At 47.9% G+C, this 15,597-nt stretch overlaps 1 protein-coding gene across 1 annotated transcript; it reads left to right on the top strand.

Moving 5' to 3' along the window:
• The first annotated feature begins 748 nt into the window (after nucleotides 1–748).
• Nucleotides 749–2,883, top strand: EMP1 (epithelial membrane protein 1). The gene is made up of 4 exons (XM_075727061.1): nucleotides 749–826; nucleotides 1,755–1,857; nucleotides 1,965–2,105; nucleotides 2,720–2,883. The coding sequence occupies exons 1-4, from the start codon at nucleotides 749–751 to the stop codon at nucleotides 2,881–2,883; spliced, it is 486 nt and encodes a 161-aa protein (XP_075583176.1).
• The last annotated feature ends 12,714 nt before the right edge of the window (nucleotides 2,884–15,597 follow it).

Here is a 15,597-nt window from a genome sequence, read left to right on the forward strand (position 1 = left end):
TACAAGAGAATCTTATTGCAGTAATAAAGTGATCTGCATGCCTCAAGTTTATAAAGGGAAACAGGCAGTTTTCACTGCAAATCTAAGCATCTTCCTCTGCCCCAGAACACCTCAGTGGCATTTCTGTTCTGGTTATTCTCCTCTTCACATAATGGAGTGGGACATTGAGCAGGGGTAGCCCCCCAGTCCACTCTTCAATGCTGCTCAACACCTGATGCACCCAGGAACACACAGTCCTCCACACCACATGTCCATGTCCCACACCAGCTGGAGGAGGCTGCGCTACGAGAGGGAAAGGGAGAACAGGAAGAGAAAATCGTTCCTGACCTCTGTGAATCCTGTGGGCAAAAGCTCCTCTTCCTGGAGTGTAGGCCTGGAGTATGTAATTTTTACTTTACATAACCACACACCAATTTAAGCAACCTGTGTATATACTCAGGCTATTTTTGAAATGCCCCCAAGCTAACTACCCCTGCTCTACATCTCCTCCCAGACTGGTTCCTTTACCTCCAGGCTTTCTTTAACCTCTTGAGCAACTTCCTTGCAGATTTTGACAAAGGTTTTCATGATGGTTTTTTGTGACTACACGCTTCCAGAATGGGTATAAGATCAGCCTGTTTTCTCACATGTAAATAAAGGTTATAGTAATGCTGTGCTTTGATTCAGCCCTTCCCTTCACCTCCTCCCTCTGTTCTTGTTATCCTCCAGAGCTCTCTGTATTGGTGACTCCACCTAGAAGGGACCCAAGATGTTGGTGCTACTGGCTGGTATCTTTGTGGTTCACATCGCCACTGTCATCATGCTCTTCGTCTCCACCATTGCCAACGTAAGTAGAGACCACCCTGGATGAGCCACAGCTGTCACTTTCCGCAGCAGTAGCTAGCCATTCATGTGGCTGGCAGGGGGACAGGTGGGTGGGTGCTCAGGTCTATAGGTGAGGGACACCCGCTCATAGCCATGAGTAAATACGAAGCAGTGATGGATGGGTGGGCTCAGGGAGAAGAAAGGCAGCCGGGGTGGTACAGGAGGCAGCCTCTGCCTGCCACCCTCTGCTCCCAAATCTCAGAGCCAGCAGCACCTCAACACTCTTCATCCAAGCGAGCGCAAGGAGGCGCAGGGGAGATCAGCAGCTGACAGCTCTGGGGCGGTGTTTATCATCCTGTCTGGCGGCCAGGCTGTTGCACAACTGGGCGCTCCCCCATGCCTGTCTGTTTTGACGGCCGCAGCCCGCTGCCCGGGGCCGGGCGGGCTCCCGGAGCTGCTCCCGGTGGGAAGCCCAAGCAAGGGGGGGGCAGCCGCCCCCCCCCCCGCGGCCGCCGGGGAAACCCGGGGCGAGGGTGACCCCTGGCGGCTCGGCGGGGGAGGCGCGGCCGGGGTCTCCCCGCGCCACCCGCTGGGGCGGATTTCGGGGGCCCCTCGCACCCGCCTCGGCGGCTTGCTTGCCCCACCGTGCCCTCCTGCCGTCTCGCACGGGGAGAGGATGATCTGAGCGATTTCTCGCCCCCCCGCCATCATGGGAACAGACTTTGCCGGTGTTTTGCCTAGACAAAATGCCTCCTGGCTTTGGAAGCCTGCGTCATCTCCCACCCGCTTCGGCTGGTCATCTGCTGCCAACACATGCTGACTTTTTCAGCTCTCTGGCTCGTGGCACTTGGGCTAATCTTGCTCCCCTTACGGTTTAGTCTGACAACTGGCCAGAAGAGCAAGGAAGCCCCCCCGCCCCCCCTTGACACAACTGTTTGGTACTGTTTCAGGTTTGGATGGTGGGTTCTTTCGGCTTCGGAAGGGTCTCATCAGGACTCTGGCTACTGTGCAACACGACCTGCGAGCAGCTGACAGTCAGCAGTAAGGATGAGGGTAAGTTACATCTGCATTTCCATTGTGGTGATTAACTGCAGGACCTTGGTGCACAATACCAAGGCTGAGTCCTCACCTTCACAAATCTGTTCCCTGTGTGTTCACAGCTTCCCTCAAAGCCGTGCAAGCCTTTATGATCCTCTCGATCATTTTCTCCGTCATCGCGCTTGTCATGTTCATTGCCCAGCTGTTCACCCTGGAGAAAGGCAAACGTTTCTACATCACTGGAGCCACCATGCTGGTTTGCTGTAAGTATGCACGCCTCACGATGGCTCTGCATGTGGCCCACTGCCTCTGCAAGCACAAGCAGCCACACATGTCTGCCACACATGGCCATCAGGAGAGGCTGTTGGGCAGCTAAATGTTTCCAGTGGCCCATTTTTTTGATAAAACAAGCACTAAGGAATTGGAAAGTGGGTTTTTTCATTTTGGTTTTTTTTAACTGTATATAATGAAAGTATTTCCAGATTTTCACTAGAAAAGCCCAGTGGGTTTTGCAAAATACCTTTGAAAGACAACAAAAAGGATTCAAGTATTTTGGGGAACAGCGGAATAAACAGTTAGACAGCTACCGCTCATGGGATTCAAGACATAGCAGCAAACTGTCTGCAGATCTTATTACTGATTTCCTCCTAACAAAGGTTTATTCCCCATGGCACCCACTAAAGAAGCCCTGAGTATCTTACATCAACATGCCTGCAAGAGAAATCCTCCATAAATAAGCCTAGTGGGCAGCAGCCCCTCTCTCATATGGTACAAGACATGCATTACAATTTCAGGGGACAACAGTACTTCAGAAGTCCTGCAGCAATGATGGTTTCTGTGGATTTTCCAACTCTCTTTTCTCCCTTTCTTCCCACAGGGATGTGCATTCTGATTGGAGTCTCCATTTACACAGCTCGGTTCACAGGCAAGGTGCCCAAGTCCACAAGTTATCACCACGGCTACTGCTTCATATTGGCCTGGATCTGCTTTTGCTTCAGTTTCATCATCAGCATCCTCTACCTTGTTCTTAGGAAAAAATAAGGCTGATGGGAGTCCAGGGGAGAGGGTTGGCTACTGGGAATGGGGAAGAATTTCTCTGCTGAGAGAACTGTTGGGCCAATAGACAGAAACAGCCACCATCATCACCACTGCCACCGCCACAAAAAAATCACTAACAAAGCTAGAATCTTCAGAAACTGCTTCACCAAAGAGAGGGACAAACAGCTCCAAGTGATCTAGCACGCCTGGGGCTGTTGCACCAGAAATCTGCAAGTGACCCAGACAGCTCTTCTCCTTTTCTGCAAGGTCACATCACCTTCAAAAAGCTTCAAGCTCAGCAGTGATGATTGAAGGGCACCACAAAGACAAGGGCTATATCTTTTTCCCTTCCTAGAGTCCTTCTCACTTACCTTTTGGTGAGCCTTGTGGGTTGGGCAGTAAGGTTTATGACCCCTTTTTTTGTCCATTGAAACAAATGGGATGGGCCTTTTGTTACTTTTTTTTTTAATATATATATATGTATGTGAAAGTTAAAGACACTAAATCGAGAAGCAACCCAATAGAAATCAGATTAAATTCATATTAAGATATCTACAGAAATAAGGCAGCAATTTTTTTTTTTTTTCCTGTTCTGTTTCACATTCCCATGGTTGAATCAGATACAGATAGGAAGGGCAAATATACATGTATGGATGACAGGGGCGGGGAAGGGCGGGGTGGGGGGGGGGAGAGGGGAGAGAGAGGTTGAAGATACACAGGGGTTCCTAATTACAGAGGATGCAGTTTCTCAATGATGCACACGGAGGGAGGGAATCATCTGGGTGTGTGTCTACACTAAAATCTTCTGTTCAGCTCCAGAACACAGTGACAGCACTGCAGCATCACAGAACGTTACTGAGACAAGTCCTTATCTGCACACAGGGTTTTTTTCCCACATTGTCACCCAGTACATGGTATTAAACGCGAGCCCCACCTTGTGACATGGCTCATCTCAAAGGCAGATGATACTGGTTAGCAGAAGAAATGTATTCCCTAATGAGAGATTAGAAGAGATGAGGCAGGGCTTGTGAGTTCTGCTCCTTGCTGCACAACCTTAGGCCAGTCACTTAACCCGGTGCTTTTCCATCTGCCAAATTCTTCCATAAAACTATACCTACCTCCCAGGGTTGCTGAGAGATTTTGAGTCCACTCTGTAATACAAGGTCCCCATGTGAAAGGCTGGCATGGGAAATTAAGGCATTGGTACCGCTGCAACCCACAAATTTCTGTCAGTTCAAAGAATCTCTGTCACAAGTGGCATTTGTAAGGGACAAGAGGTCAAAATTTCCTGTGACTCCATTCACAGGCAGAGAATATAAAAAAATATGCTGGTGCAGATTGTGCATGGATGCTAATTACCTCTCTCTCTCACTCTTTTTCTCTCTCCTTCTGTTACATTTTCTTCTTATGTAGACTTTATCAATTTGGTGGATATATTCTAGTACTGTATGTTGCTGTTTCATTAACAAAGGTTATTTCATATATAGTCATTGTAAATATTTTGAAATGCATATTTTTAACTTTGAGGGTATAAAAATAAAATCTGATTCCCTTTATTATAAAGAGTTCTGCTCTGGGTTTTTTGTTTGGTTGGGGGTTTTTTTGCATTAGTGTTTCAGATGTTTGTTAATAGAATAATTTGCTGTTCTCACGGAATCAAAGCTCAGCCCTTTAAGATGGACTTTTAAGACGGACCTTTAAGCAGAACTACTATGTTCTCTTTCTTGTCAGTATGTGAGATTTCCTGTTCTGGAGGGGAGGAGGAAGCAGAACGACTCTTGGAGCTCCTGTTTCAGACTCTCTGCAAGCTCAAGGAGATAGTGTGAGCAATGGTAACATTCAATCCCAGAGCCAGGCTTTGCTTCACACCCAGGTGAGCTGGAAATGTACTTTCTCAGTTTGGTAGAATCTCACCTCTATGGAAGCTGGTGCCTCAGATGCTGCAGGATTTATTATGTCTTAGATCAACCCTCAGCACAAGTCAGTCTGTATCCCAAAGCAAAATCACCAAGGTGTTTGCCTATGCCATGTGAGTTGGTATAGCTATTGCCTCTTTAGAGTTGTCTGGCCAAACACCTCAGCAGCTCTAGAGCTTGACCAAAGAGTCCGAAGTCCAGGACACAGGCAGGTCTCAGCAAACTTGGGACACAATCCTGTGAGCTGTGAGATAAGGCCTAGTGGGAATCAGCTGGGTAGGAAATTTTTCTTTATCAATTAATCGACCTTAGGGAGCGCTAAGACACATGCTAATTGAGGGCAGAACAGTGACATGAATCTTTAGGAGCTGAAGTTTCACAAGAGAAGGACCTTATACACAGAAGGGTGTGGGAAGGCTCATGGTGCGCAATGGGTGGACACTTGTCTTGGGCTCAGGAGGTTCCAGGAGTTTTCGTGTGCCTCATCCTCCTGGCAGTCCTATAAGTGCAGGGTAACCAAAGACCAGTCAGGCACTGCGGACAAGGCTCCTCTGGCTACAAGCTAACACTGTCAGGTGAGACAGAGCCAGTGGCTGAGGTGGGAATACTGGGGGATGCTAGCCAGGGAGCTTTGCAGGAGCACACCCACTGCTAGGCTGGTATCCATGCCCTGCTTCTAGCACAATGCAGATCACACATGACAATATGATAACTTACAGGATGACAAAGCAATCCCAGCTTTGTTGGGATGCCCAGGACAGGTCACAGGCAATGATTTCAATTTTTGAATAACAGTGTCCAACAACCCTTGCCTCACCACAAACTGTTGTCATTGGCAGCTCAGCAAGGATATGAAGGATACTGGGTGCTCTGGGCAGCTTTTTTTGCATGAAAAAACACTTGGGCTTTTAAAGGATCAGTGCCCTAATCTGCAGTTGGAAAAAATCACTGGGCCCTCTGGCATCTGGTGAACCTAGTCAATCTAGTCCCTGAAGTATAACCCGTTCCAAGTGAGACAGTCTTTGCTCCACACCTGGTAGCTCCCACCATCATCTTCTGAGTCTGGGGCTGGCAGGCAGGGAATTACACTGGGCACCAGCAGGACAGAACAACAAAAAGCAGATGCCAACAAAGGCAATTCAAACCTTCAATTACAAACCAGAAGGAAGCAGAAAAGGATAGGAACAAATGGCACTATAGGTTGTGTCATATGATGGGTGTTTGCTCAAAAATCATCTTCAACACAGCCTGAAGTGACACTGACCTAGTGCCACACAGACTCTGAGCCACAAAGTCATGACACTCCTGCAAGACCCATTACAGGGATTTCAGGGACCAAACCTCACAAGGGCCAGGACCAAAAGTGACTCCATTACTTCACAGCAGAGTCCTTGCACTAGAAAGATAAGCCTTTGAAAAGGAGAAGCAGAGAAACAAAATTATTCCCATGCCTGAGACTCCACTGCAGAGCAAAGGACAGGTTCCCCCTCCCTGGTCGTTTTTCTGCAGGTCACAGTGCAAGGAGGAAGGGATTTTCCGTAGACAAACAACTGACTAATTCAGGGCATTGGACTACAGTAAATCAGCTGCAGGAAGCACTAAAAATGAGGGACAGCCAAGGGGGGAAGAGCAAGAGACACTTGCTCTGACCAGAAAGTCAAGCTATGCAGGCTGGGAAGAAGCAGTCCAATAACTTCTCACATTAATGAGTTTGAAATTATCTGTACATGTTCACGGGAGTGTTGCAAAAGCTGCTGCAGACAGCTCAGGGGAGAGCCCCACTCTGTGAATGGCAGAAGCCAAAACCGGCCAAGCAAAGTAACTGATTCCTGGGCTGATCAAGGGGTGATGACAGCACTGCAAACACAAAGGCAGCAGCACCATTACAGAATGCAGCTGCCTGCCAGCACACCCAGAGTGGGATAATGGCTTGATTCCCTTGCAGCAAAGATGACAGAGGAAAAAAAAAACCCACCACCACCATCAACAACAACAACCAAACAAAAAAAACCCCAAGCATGCGAGGAATGGGGAGATCATGGGAGGCGTAAAAGATGGTGCTAGGAGTGGTATAAAAGACTATGGGTCACTTCCAGCACTGGAGTAACTCTCTACTGCTGGCATCCAGGATGCAGTTAGCCCAAGAATCATTTAACAGAGGAAAGTAAGGCAAACTCAGCATGAAATACTATCCCACTCAAAACATATCCAGCCCAGGGGGCAGCCCAGAAATGTATGCTGCAGTTGTACTAGTTGTCTTTAGAAAGCTGCCTAATCTTGTGATTATTTACATTTGCAGCTCTGCCTGCTCAAATAATAAGAGCAGTCAGGGTACCAGTTGATTGCTGGAGGAACTGGGGAGGAATTTTAATCCCAGACCCTCTGTTACTGCATTGCACAGTTGGCAAGGTGCATCACTGCAGGCAGCTCAGCTCTCCCGACATTGTCAGAGCCATGGTATTGGATTAGATACACAGTGATCTGATGCATGATGACAAATCTCATGTTGCACAATTCACCCAAAGCATGTGGGTATCTGGTATAAATATACACCTTGTCATCTGTTACAGTGCTGAGGAAACTTGATTGCCTTTCTGCTCAACCTAGCGTGGAAGGCTGTAGCTGGCAGCCTTCCTCTGTTCCACCCCCTCTCAGGCTTCTCATGTGGACCAGGCTAGCCAGGGACCAGAAGGGTCAATCCACAGGGTGAGGGGCCTCCAGCCAGCATATGCCTAGAGGCAAGTACAGGAGTCATGCTCTTCAGCAGAGATTTATGAGAAGCCAAGGTGCTTTGTCAGATCTCTTAGGCTAATCCCAGTGTTAAGATTTGGGCAACAGAGCTGGATCTATCTGCAGTGAGGTCTAGGGGAAGAGGCAGTGCTGTGGAACTCTGCCCTGTGAGTATGATCACTCTCCTACAGATGACCTGGAGAGCATAATGCAGTCAGAGGTGCTAAAGGAAGGGGTGTTGGGGGTGCTTCTGCCTCTCTCCACCTTCCAGATAAATCTGTGAGTAGACAGAAGCCTGGCTTTTGGCGTTCACAGATGCATGTGACTTTTCTCCTGAGTTTTGTGGGGCATCATAGATTATTTCTTCCTCTGGAAGCACCTCCCAGAATAAAAGGTTCATTTCCTCAACATGCTCACTGTAGAGATTTTTGGGCCTTGTTCTGATGATAACACAGAGCCGAGGGCACTGAGCTGTAATTCAGTGAGTAAAAGCACTTCCTAGGGCTTTGGGAGGGTAGGGGGATGTGTGGCTCTGAGAGACAGCTGAATATCAACTGAATGAGGCACTATCTTGTTATCAGAGCCCAGGAAACATACATGCACAGACCAGGGCAGCTTAGCCAAACAAGGAAAAGGTGGTGCTGTAGGCATGGCCTGTGAGAGGGGGAGTCAGCATGCAGAGACAGGGTGGAGGCTGGGAAAGAGGCTTCCATGGGCTCCTCACACTGCAGCCATGGCAGGTCTCCCCCATGTTCCTGGGCAATGCATGGCTCCCTGGGAGCTGCTGACAGCCTGTGAGTCCTACTGATGACCCTAAAAGCTGAGGCTGCTCAGCATTTTGGAGGCACATTTAGCAGCTTCCAGGATTAGGTCCAACTCTGTCACCATTTTCGTTTGTCTACTAGACTCAGGGAGATAAAAGATAGCTTCAGCTCAGCTTGAATGTACTTTTTTAGGGGGTTCTGTTTCTAAATGGCATTCTGAAGCAAAAGATGCTTCATGTGCATCACACAGAGGATGATCAACCATGGAGCACAGCAAGCAAAGAAACCAGAACCCCTGCACTTTGTATCCCAGCTCTGGAAAGGGCTGACAGGCTCTGCAAGAGAGCCAGTGTGTGGGGAGGGGGAGGCAAAGGTAAGAGGCAGGAGTGAAGTACTCAGGAACATCCCTGGAAGCAAGAACCATGGGCACAACCTAGCCAGGAGGATGGACTGGCAGTGATCAGATGCCATGCAGGAATGGGGCAGCAGAAGGAAATGGGGGATGAGACTTATAGACAGGAGGGAAAAAGAGAGGGACAGGAATAACAAACACTGCAGAAGACCTGAAGACCATCACAGCACTGGTGGGTTGGGGGAGGATGAGAATTTTAGTGGGGAGGTGTATGGAGTTTGGGACACCTGAGACCCACTGCAGTCATCTACCAAGCAGACAGACCTTGATCAGGTAGTAGGCTTGCTTCTCCAAGGCAGTGCCAGAGGCTCATGTGCACAATCCTGCCAAAAACTGGGGTGAACAATTGTAAACCATCCAGCACCAAGGACCCACGTGTGCCCTCTCAGCCCCTTGATGGCTGAAGACCCCGGTCCCCTGCATTGTCACTAGAGGTCACTGCAAGCCCAGCAAATGCCTCTGCTGAATCTATCTTATGATCCTATGATTTGAGGCACGGGCATCCCCAGCTAGGGACAGTGCTGCTTTATCACAGTACAATTCAGAAATGGGAGCGTGCCCCAGCCTCACTCGGCAGCCCTCAGATGGGCTCGCCACTGGCCTGTGGCATGTCATGTAGAAGAAAGAGGCATGTCAGGGGCATCTTGTCCCGCATAAGAGGTGACATCGTGAGAGTGTTTATCGCCAATGAGAAACCTACAGGGCCAATGGAAATGGAAGAAGAAACTCTACAGGGGAATTAGCAAAAACTTTCTAATCATCAGGCGTGAAGAGATGACCGTGGCTCAATTCCCTTCAGCCACTGAGAGGTGTTTTGAGCTCAAGGTGATAAACAGGTTTGCCCCTCAGTCCTGCAGTTAATGCCGTCCCCTCTGGTGTGTACTGTCAGAGAAACTGAGGCAGAGAAATTGCATTGAGCTGGGGCAAGCAGGTTGGAAGCAGAGAATTAAGGAGATGCTGGGGTGGCCTGAAGGTGGAAAGACTACAGTCTTTTAAGACCTCCACAGTCCTGCTTCAGGGGGGAACCCTTTCCAGCTAACTCTCCTTGACTTCCAGTGGATCTTAACAAAACAGGGTCTTCCTCAGTTTCCCAAAGAGCAAGCCCTAGGTTCCTAAAGACTGATGGCAACAGGCCAGTAGCTAAACATGTATTAAGGTAAACAGCTTTCAGGGGTGTGGTTTTAATACTGATGAATTGCCAGTGAAATCTGTGGAAGCCACAGAGGCTCAGCAAGGTCCATCAATTTAAGTATCTCATTTCAAACACCCAAGACAGAAAAACTGAACACAGATACCCAGTAGAGACCTTGAAACCCCACAGCAGGGAGACAAGGAAATCAGAGAAGTCGTTGCTTTTTTTGTCATGTGCCTACCAGAAGATTTGCAGTGACCTTGCTGCAATAAAGGCAAAGATTGCATTTGCGGTGCAGTAAATCTAGTGGTCCCTGCCGTATAATTGCATGCCCATAGAGAGGCATGACTGCTCTCTTGCTGGGGAAAAGGGAATCATGGAATGGAAGTGTGGTAGAGCCCAAACAACAGGAGATAAATGAAGCTGAGCATAGGAGGTGAGTTCTTCCACTCAAATTCAGAGGATTCTGAAAATTATAAAGCATTTTTTTTTTCTCCAGTCATCAAAGCTCTGGCAGAGGTGAGAGAGGTCCAGGAAAAGGCCAGGCTTTGGGGAGTTCTGGGAGTTTCTGTTGTGCTTTGGACAAGTGCCTCCTTCTGCCCCCTCAGTCTAACGTCTCATGTGTTGGAGAGGAGACCTCCCTTTCCCTCCAGCCATTTGCACCCTTGGCACACAGCTCCCTCAGCTGTCACCTCCCAGGATGCCTCCGTAGGAGTGAGAAATCAGAGGGGACCTGCCAGGCTTTTTCTGCAATGCACTGCACTTGGGACAAGGGAAAAGGAAAAGTTGTGGACATAGCAGGCAGTTTAGTGGAGATCTGGGGGGCAGGACTGATCCAGCTACGCCATAGCCTTCAGCTGTGCCTCCCCTGGCAGCAGAGAGCTCAGAGGGCAAGGAAGGGATATCCTGCCCCCCAGGCAGGAGGGGGGATTTAGGCCATGGCTGTTTAGGCCATGCTTGCTGCTTGACAGCACAGCTAAAGCTGGTGGTCAGCTCACTTCTCACCACCTCCCCAGCTGCTGTCCTCTGCAGCTACCTGCTTCACCCATGCCTGCAGCTAACAAGGAGCAATGGGCAGTGAAAGGAGACAGGCGTCCAAGAAGAACTTTTCCATATTATTTTCACAATGTGATTAGCAAACAAGGGCATTCAGGTCGGGATTCACAAACCCTCAAGGAGGTATCGGTCATGAAGAATCAAGCACAGTCATACCCAGATCCTGCGTGCTTCGGAGCAGAACCAGTGCAGCACAGGCAGTGGGACTGGGCTGATCCACAGTGCCAACGGAGCCGTTACTGCACACCGGCCCTAATGAACATTCACATTGAGATGACTATGGCTTTGACACATACTAAGCACCTACGCTGAAATTCTCCCATGCTGGGTCTCTCTGTCCCATTTTATTTTTCAGCTCACAGGGAAAAAACAGATTTTTGCACTATCTGCTTCTAAGGCAAAGCTTAATGAAAAGCAGATGCTTTCTACCATGACTGTTTCCTTTCATCCTTCCCTAGATGACTTCTAACCTCTCCCTACTGCGGAGATGGAAGCAAAATTTGGCAGAGCAGCAAGCTGGGAGTCATGCAGGAGCCCTTTATTGCCCAGGGGAAAATCAATACCACTTAGGCCAACACATATGCTATAGATAAAAGCACTACTTGCTCAGAGAAGCCATGATCAGAAAAGTTAGCCCATTCCTAACTTTCTGATCATTCTAGATGTGTTGCACATGTTTCCAAATATCAGCAAAGCTTTCGTGCCATAGTAGAGTCAGATCTAGATGTAATTCAGGTGGAAAACACTGCACAGCCGTGCATGTGTCACAGCAGGTGAAGTTAAGAGAACAAATCCAAGTCCCTATGTTGCAACCTTAGCTTTTTCCCCAGAATCACTGATCTTAATGGAATCCAAGCAAAATGGAGCTCTTCTTTCAACAGAGAGCTCCCTCTATGAGAAGGTGCAATTGATGGGAAGCCACAGACCCTGAGCTCTTGCTTCTCATCTCTTTCACTGTCTGGAATTGCTCTGTTTATAACAGCATCCTTCATATGCATGGATTCATCTCAGCTTTCATAGTTTCACATAACCTATTTTACAAAGGTTGAGACCATGGCTGAGAAGTCACCTCCAACAGGTCTGGGAAGACAGATTTCTAGTATGAGAGAAATTATACTACCTGTGCCTTCTCCGTCTACCAAAACCTTACACCCAACTGTGCCCGATACGCAAAGCAATGCTACTATCTGCATTCCCACCTTCAAGACAGCCAGATTAACAGGCAACGTGTAGGCACCACTTGTCATTATTTAACCAAAAGCACCCTTCTCCCAGACTGATCCCCAGCCCTTCCAGGAGTGGGCTGGCTGACACATGCCATGTCACCCCCCACTGCTTCCTTGGGGACTGCCTTGCTCTTGCTTCCCAGTGCTGCCACCTTCCAGAGCTCCCACAGGTACTCAAAGGGCAAATGTCTCAGCTTTAATCATCAAAGCCATCAGCAATTATCTTGTATCACGTTTGCCACTCTTCTCTATCACATGTGTGCTCTTAGTTCCCACTAGTGTTGAAAGCTTCCAACAGCCCTTGCCTTTTCAAAGGGCACTGCAGACAGCCATTTACACTTTAAATAGATATTAAAATGAAGCCACCTGCACGCCTTCCAGTTCCCGAACTGCAGAGCAGAGTGATGGATAATGGAAGTATACCAACACATCAACAGTTTCCACTAGCAACTGCTGCAGAATAGCATGATACCAACTTCAAATATGGACAGGGAATGGCTTTTGATATCAAATGTAAGTTTCAACCCCACAAGAGTCTCTAAAAATAAGCATTTTGTTCCCACCCGTCCTTGATTTGATACCAAATGGATTGTGGAGAAGGACCAAACTCTAGAAACAGAAATAATAATAGAGGTACAGTTTTAATTAACTGATCCTATATTCTTCCCCTCTTTACTGGGCCTGCTGCCTCATTCAGCACACAGAAGTGCTCCATGGATGAGGCTATCTTCCTTATTCACTCTGTGACCGTATTTATCTGCATGCCAGCAGCGCACTGCACAGCATACAGAATTCTGCTTCCCTCCTGGGCTTTTCGATTTGCTTCATTATTATCACCGCTGAGCAGTTCCCAAACTCAAAAGGACTTTTGTCTTCCAGTCACCCTTGCAAAACCAAACCATTATCACAGGCATTTTAGAGACAGGGGAATTGATTCATAGGCAGACCACAGCTAAAAATCTGCAATGCTGACCATTAATTTTGGCCACCACAGTGGCTGGCTGCCTCTATGTACAAAAGGAAACAGCTCATGGCCACTACTGAAAAGTTGAGTGTATGTGATTTGCTCAGCATCACATTCAGAGTCCATGGTAAAGGCAGAGAGAGAAGAGTGGGTTTCTACAACCCACTGTAATATTCTCAATACGGCTAGCTGTATTCATCTTCATGCCTGCACACAGAGGTAGAAGGAAGGTTGCACACAACTCCTTAAGCCACCAGTCACCTCAGGGCAGGATTCCTGATCTGCGAAACACCAGAAAACTTCCCACTAATGTGAACCCTCTGGACAGGAAACACAAGAACACAAATATAAATGTCAAAAGGATCAATTAATCTTAAGTGCCCCTATCAAGACACCAACAGCCCATGTACAGAAATCTCCATGTACTCAAAGCACAGCTCCCATGGGTTTCAGCTGTAGTGGTGATTTCTGCAAAGCAGTACCCAAGGGTTCCCATCAGCCCCTTTCCTCCCCTGCAATAAGTCATATCTGTGTAGATCTGCTTTTAAACAATTGAGCACAAGCTCTGTCTTGGCTGACAACCAAGTGCTGCACATTTGCATCCCAACTTTACGCCTTCTTGCGCACTGAGCCCATCCAGATGGCAGGCTGTATTGGAGGCTTCATGATCTGCTCCCCTTCCCCCCAGTACAGGCACAGTAAATCACTGGCAAATCCTCCTGATGGTCTTTTAGAGGGGAGATAGATCAAATACATATACTGTGTTTTAAAATACCAAGTCCTCAGGAAAATCATCATAGAATCATAGAATCATAGAATCATTTAGGTTGGAAAAGACCTTTAAGATCATCCAGTCCAACCATTAACCTACACTACCAAGTCCACTCTAAACCAATCAAGGGTAGACTAGACTAAACCATGTCCCAAAATGCCACATCTACCCATTTTTTGGGCATTTCCAGGGATGGTGACTCCACCACCTCTCTGGGCAGCCTGGTCCAATGCTTGACCACTCTTTCTGTGAAGAAATTTTTCCTAATTTCCAACCTAAACCTCCCCTGGCGCAGCTTGAGCCCATTTCCTCTTGTCCTATCACTAACTACATGGGAGAAGAGACCACCACCCACCTCACTACAACCTCCTTTCAGGTAGTTGTAGAGAGCGATCAGGTCTCCTCTCAGCCTCCTCTTCTCTAGGCTAAACAACCCCAGTTCCCTCAGCTGCTCCTCATAAGGCCTGTGCTCCGGACCCTTCACCAGCTTCGTTGGCCTTCTCTGGACACACTCCAGCACCTCAATGTCTTTCTTGTATTGAGGGGCCCAAAACTGGACACAGTATTCCAGGTGTGGCCTCACCAGCGCTGAATACAGGGGAACAATCACCTCCCTGCTCCTGCTGGCCACACTATTCCTGGTAGGTCTGCAACATTGCTGCAGAGCATGGATTCAAGTGAATGACTTAAAATGCTTGCAAGTAAGCTTTCCCTTCTAGCTCACCCTTCCCAAATCCCCATGCCTTGGACTCTCTCATTGGCCAGGCAAAGATTTTGCCAGACTTGGCTTGTTCACTGCACTCTTGGTCACTGCAGTTCCCTGCCCCTTCCGAAGAAAGTCCTTTTTAGCAGAGACAGGCAGACCAAAACATTTGGAAAAATCTTAAGAAGAAAAGCTAGAGCTTGGTCTGTTTGAAGGTTGGGTGCTGCTCACCACAGAGGCTGCTGGAGAGCTCCGGCTTCCAGGGCAGAATTTTATACACCCAAGTCATAACCAGGAGATGTATGTGTTCATGACATGAGGCCCAGCTGCATCTTCTGCCCACAGAGCACTGTGCAGAATACAGGGATCTGCTCACAGGACCACACTACGAACACTGGAGAGAGTTCTTAAGATATCTATATGTGTGGCCTTATAAGATACTCTTCTCATTTGATGAGAGGGTAAAGTGGTACACACAAACTTAGTCTCAGTAAATGCCCACAGCAATGTGACTGCCCCCCACAACATCACACAGAAAGCTGTGGCAGAGGCAGGCACTGCCTCTGAATTGTCCTGACAGCACTTAACAGCCTTAACATGAAGATACCTCTGTGTCCAGCCTGGGGACCTCCATCTCATTCTCTTCAAATTTTCCAATATCTGTATTGACTAAGGCAAAAGCTTTGTGCTCTGCAGTTGCTATTGCCACTGAGCTCTGACCTCTCCCAAAAGCTGCTCCCACTGTGCCTGCTCAGCAAGGCATGGTCCTGTGTTGAAACACCATGTGCTCTTGTATTTAAAGATTGGTGAATGGTTCGGGATGCCAAAGCAATTAATTCAGCTTCATACCGAACTTAATTGTGACATTTCCTGGGTACTCGATTTTGTTCCTCAAATTAAGTCTTTTTATCATCAAAGACTGTTTTCCAGTGTATGCAGTATACTTATAAGAAGAAATTCCCTCCTGTGGAGTTCACTGTGTTTCTGTCCACTTAAGCTGGATCTGACAAGTTGTTTGTATGCCTTGAGCTAACCATCTGCA

This window comes from Pelecanus crispus, chromosome 1 (genome assembly GCF_030463565.1).
Source record: "Pelecanus crispus isolate bPelCri1 chromosome 1, bPelCri1.pri, whole genome shotgun sequence".
Taxonomy (NCBI): Eukaryota; Metazoa; Chordata; class Aves; order Pelecaniformes; family Pelecanidae; genus Pelecanus; species Pelecanus crispus.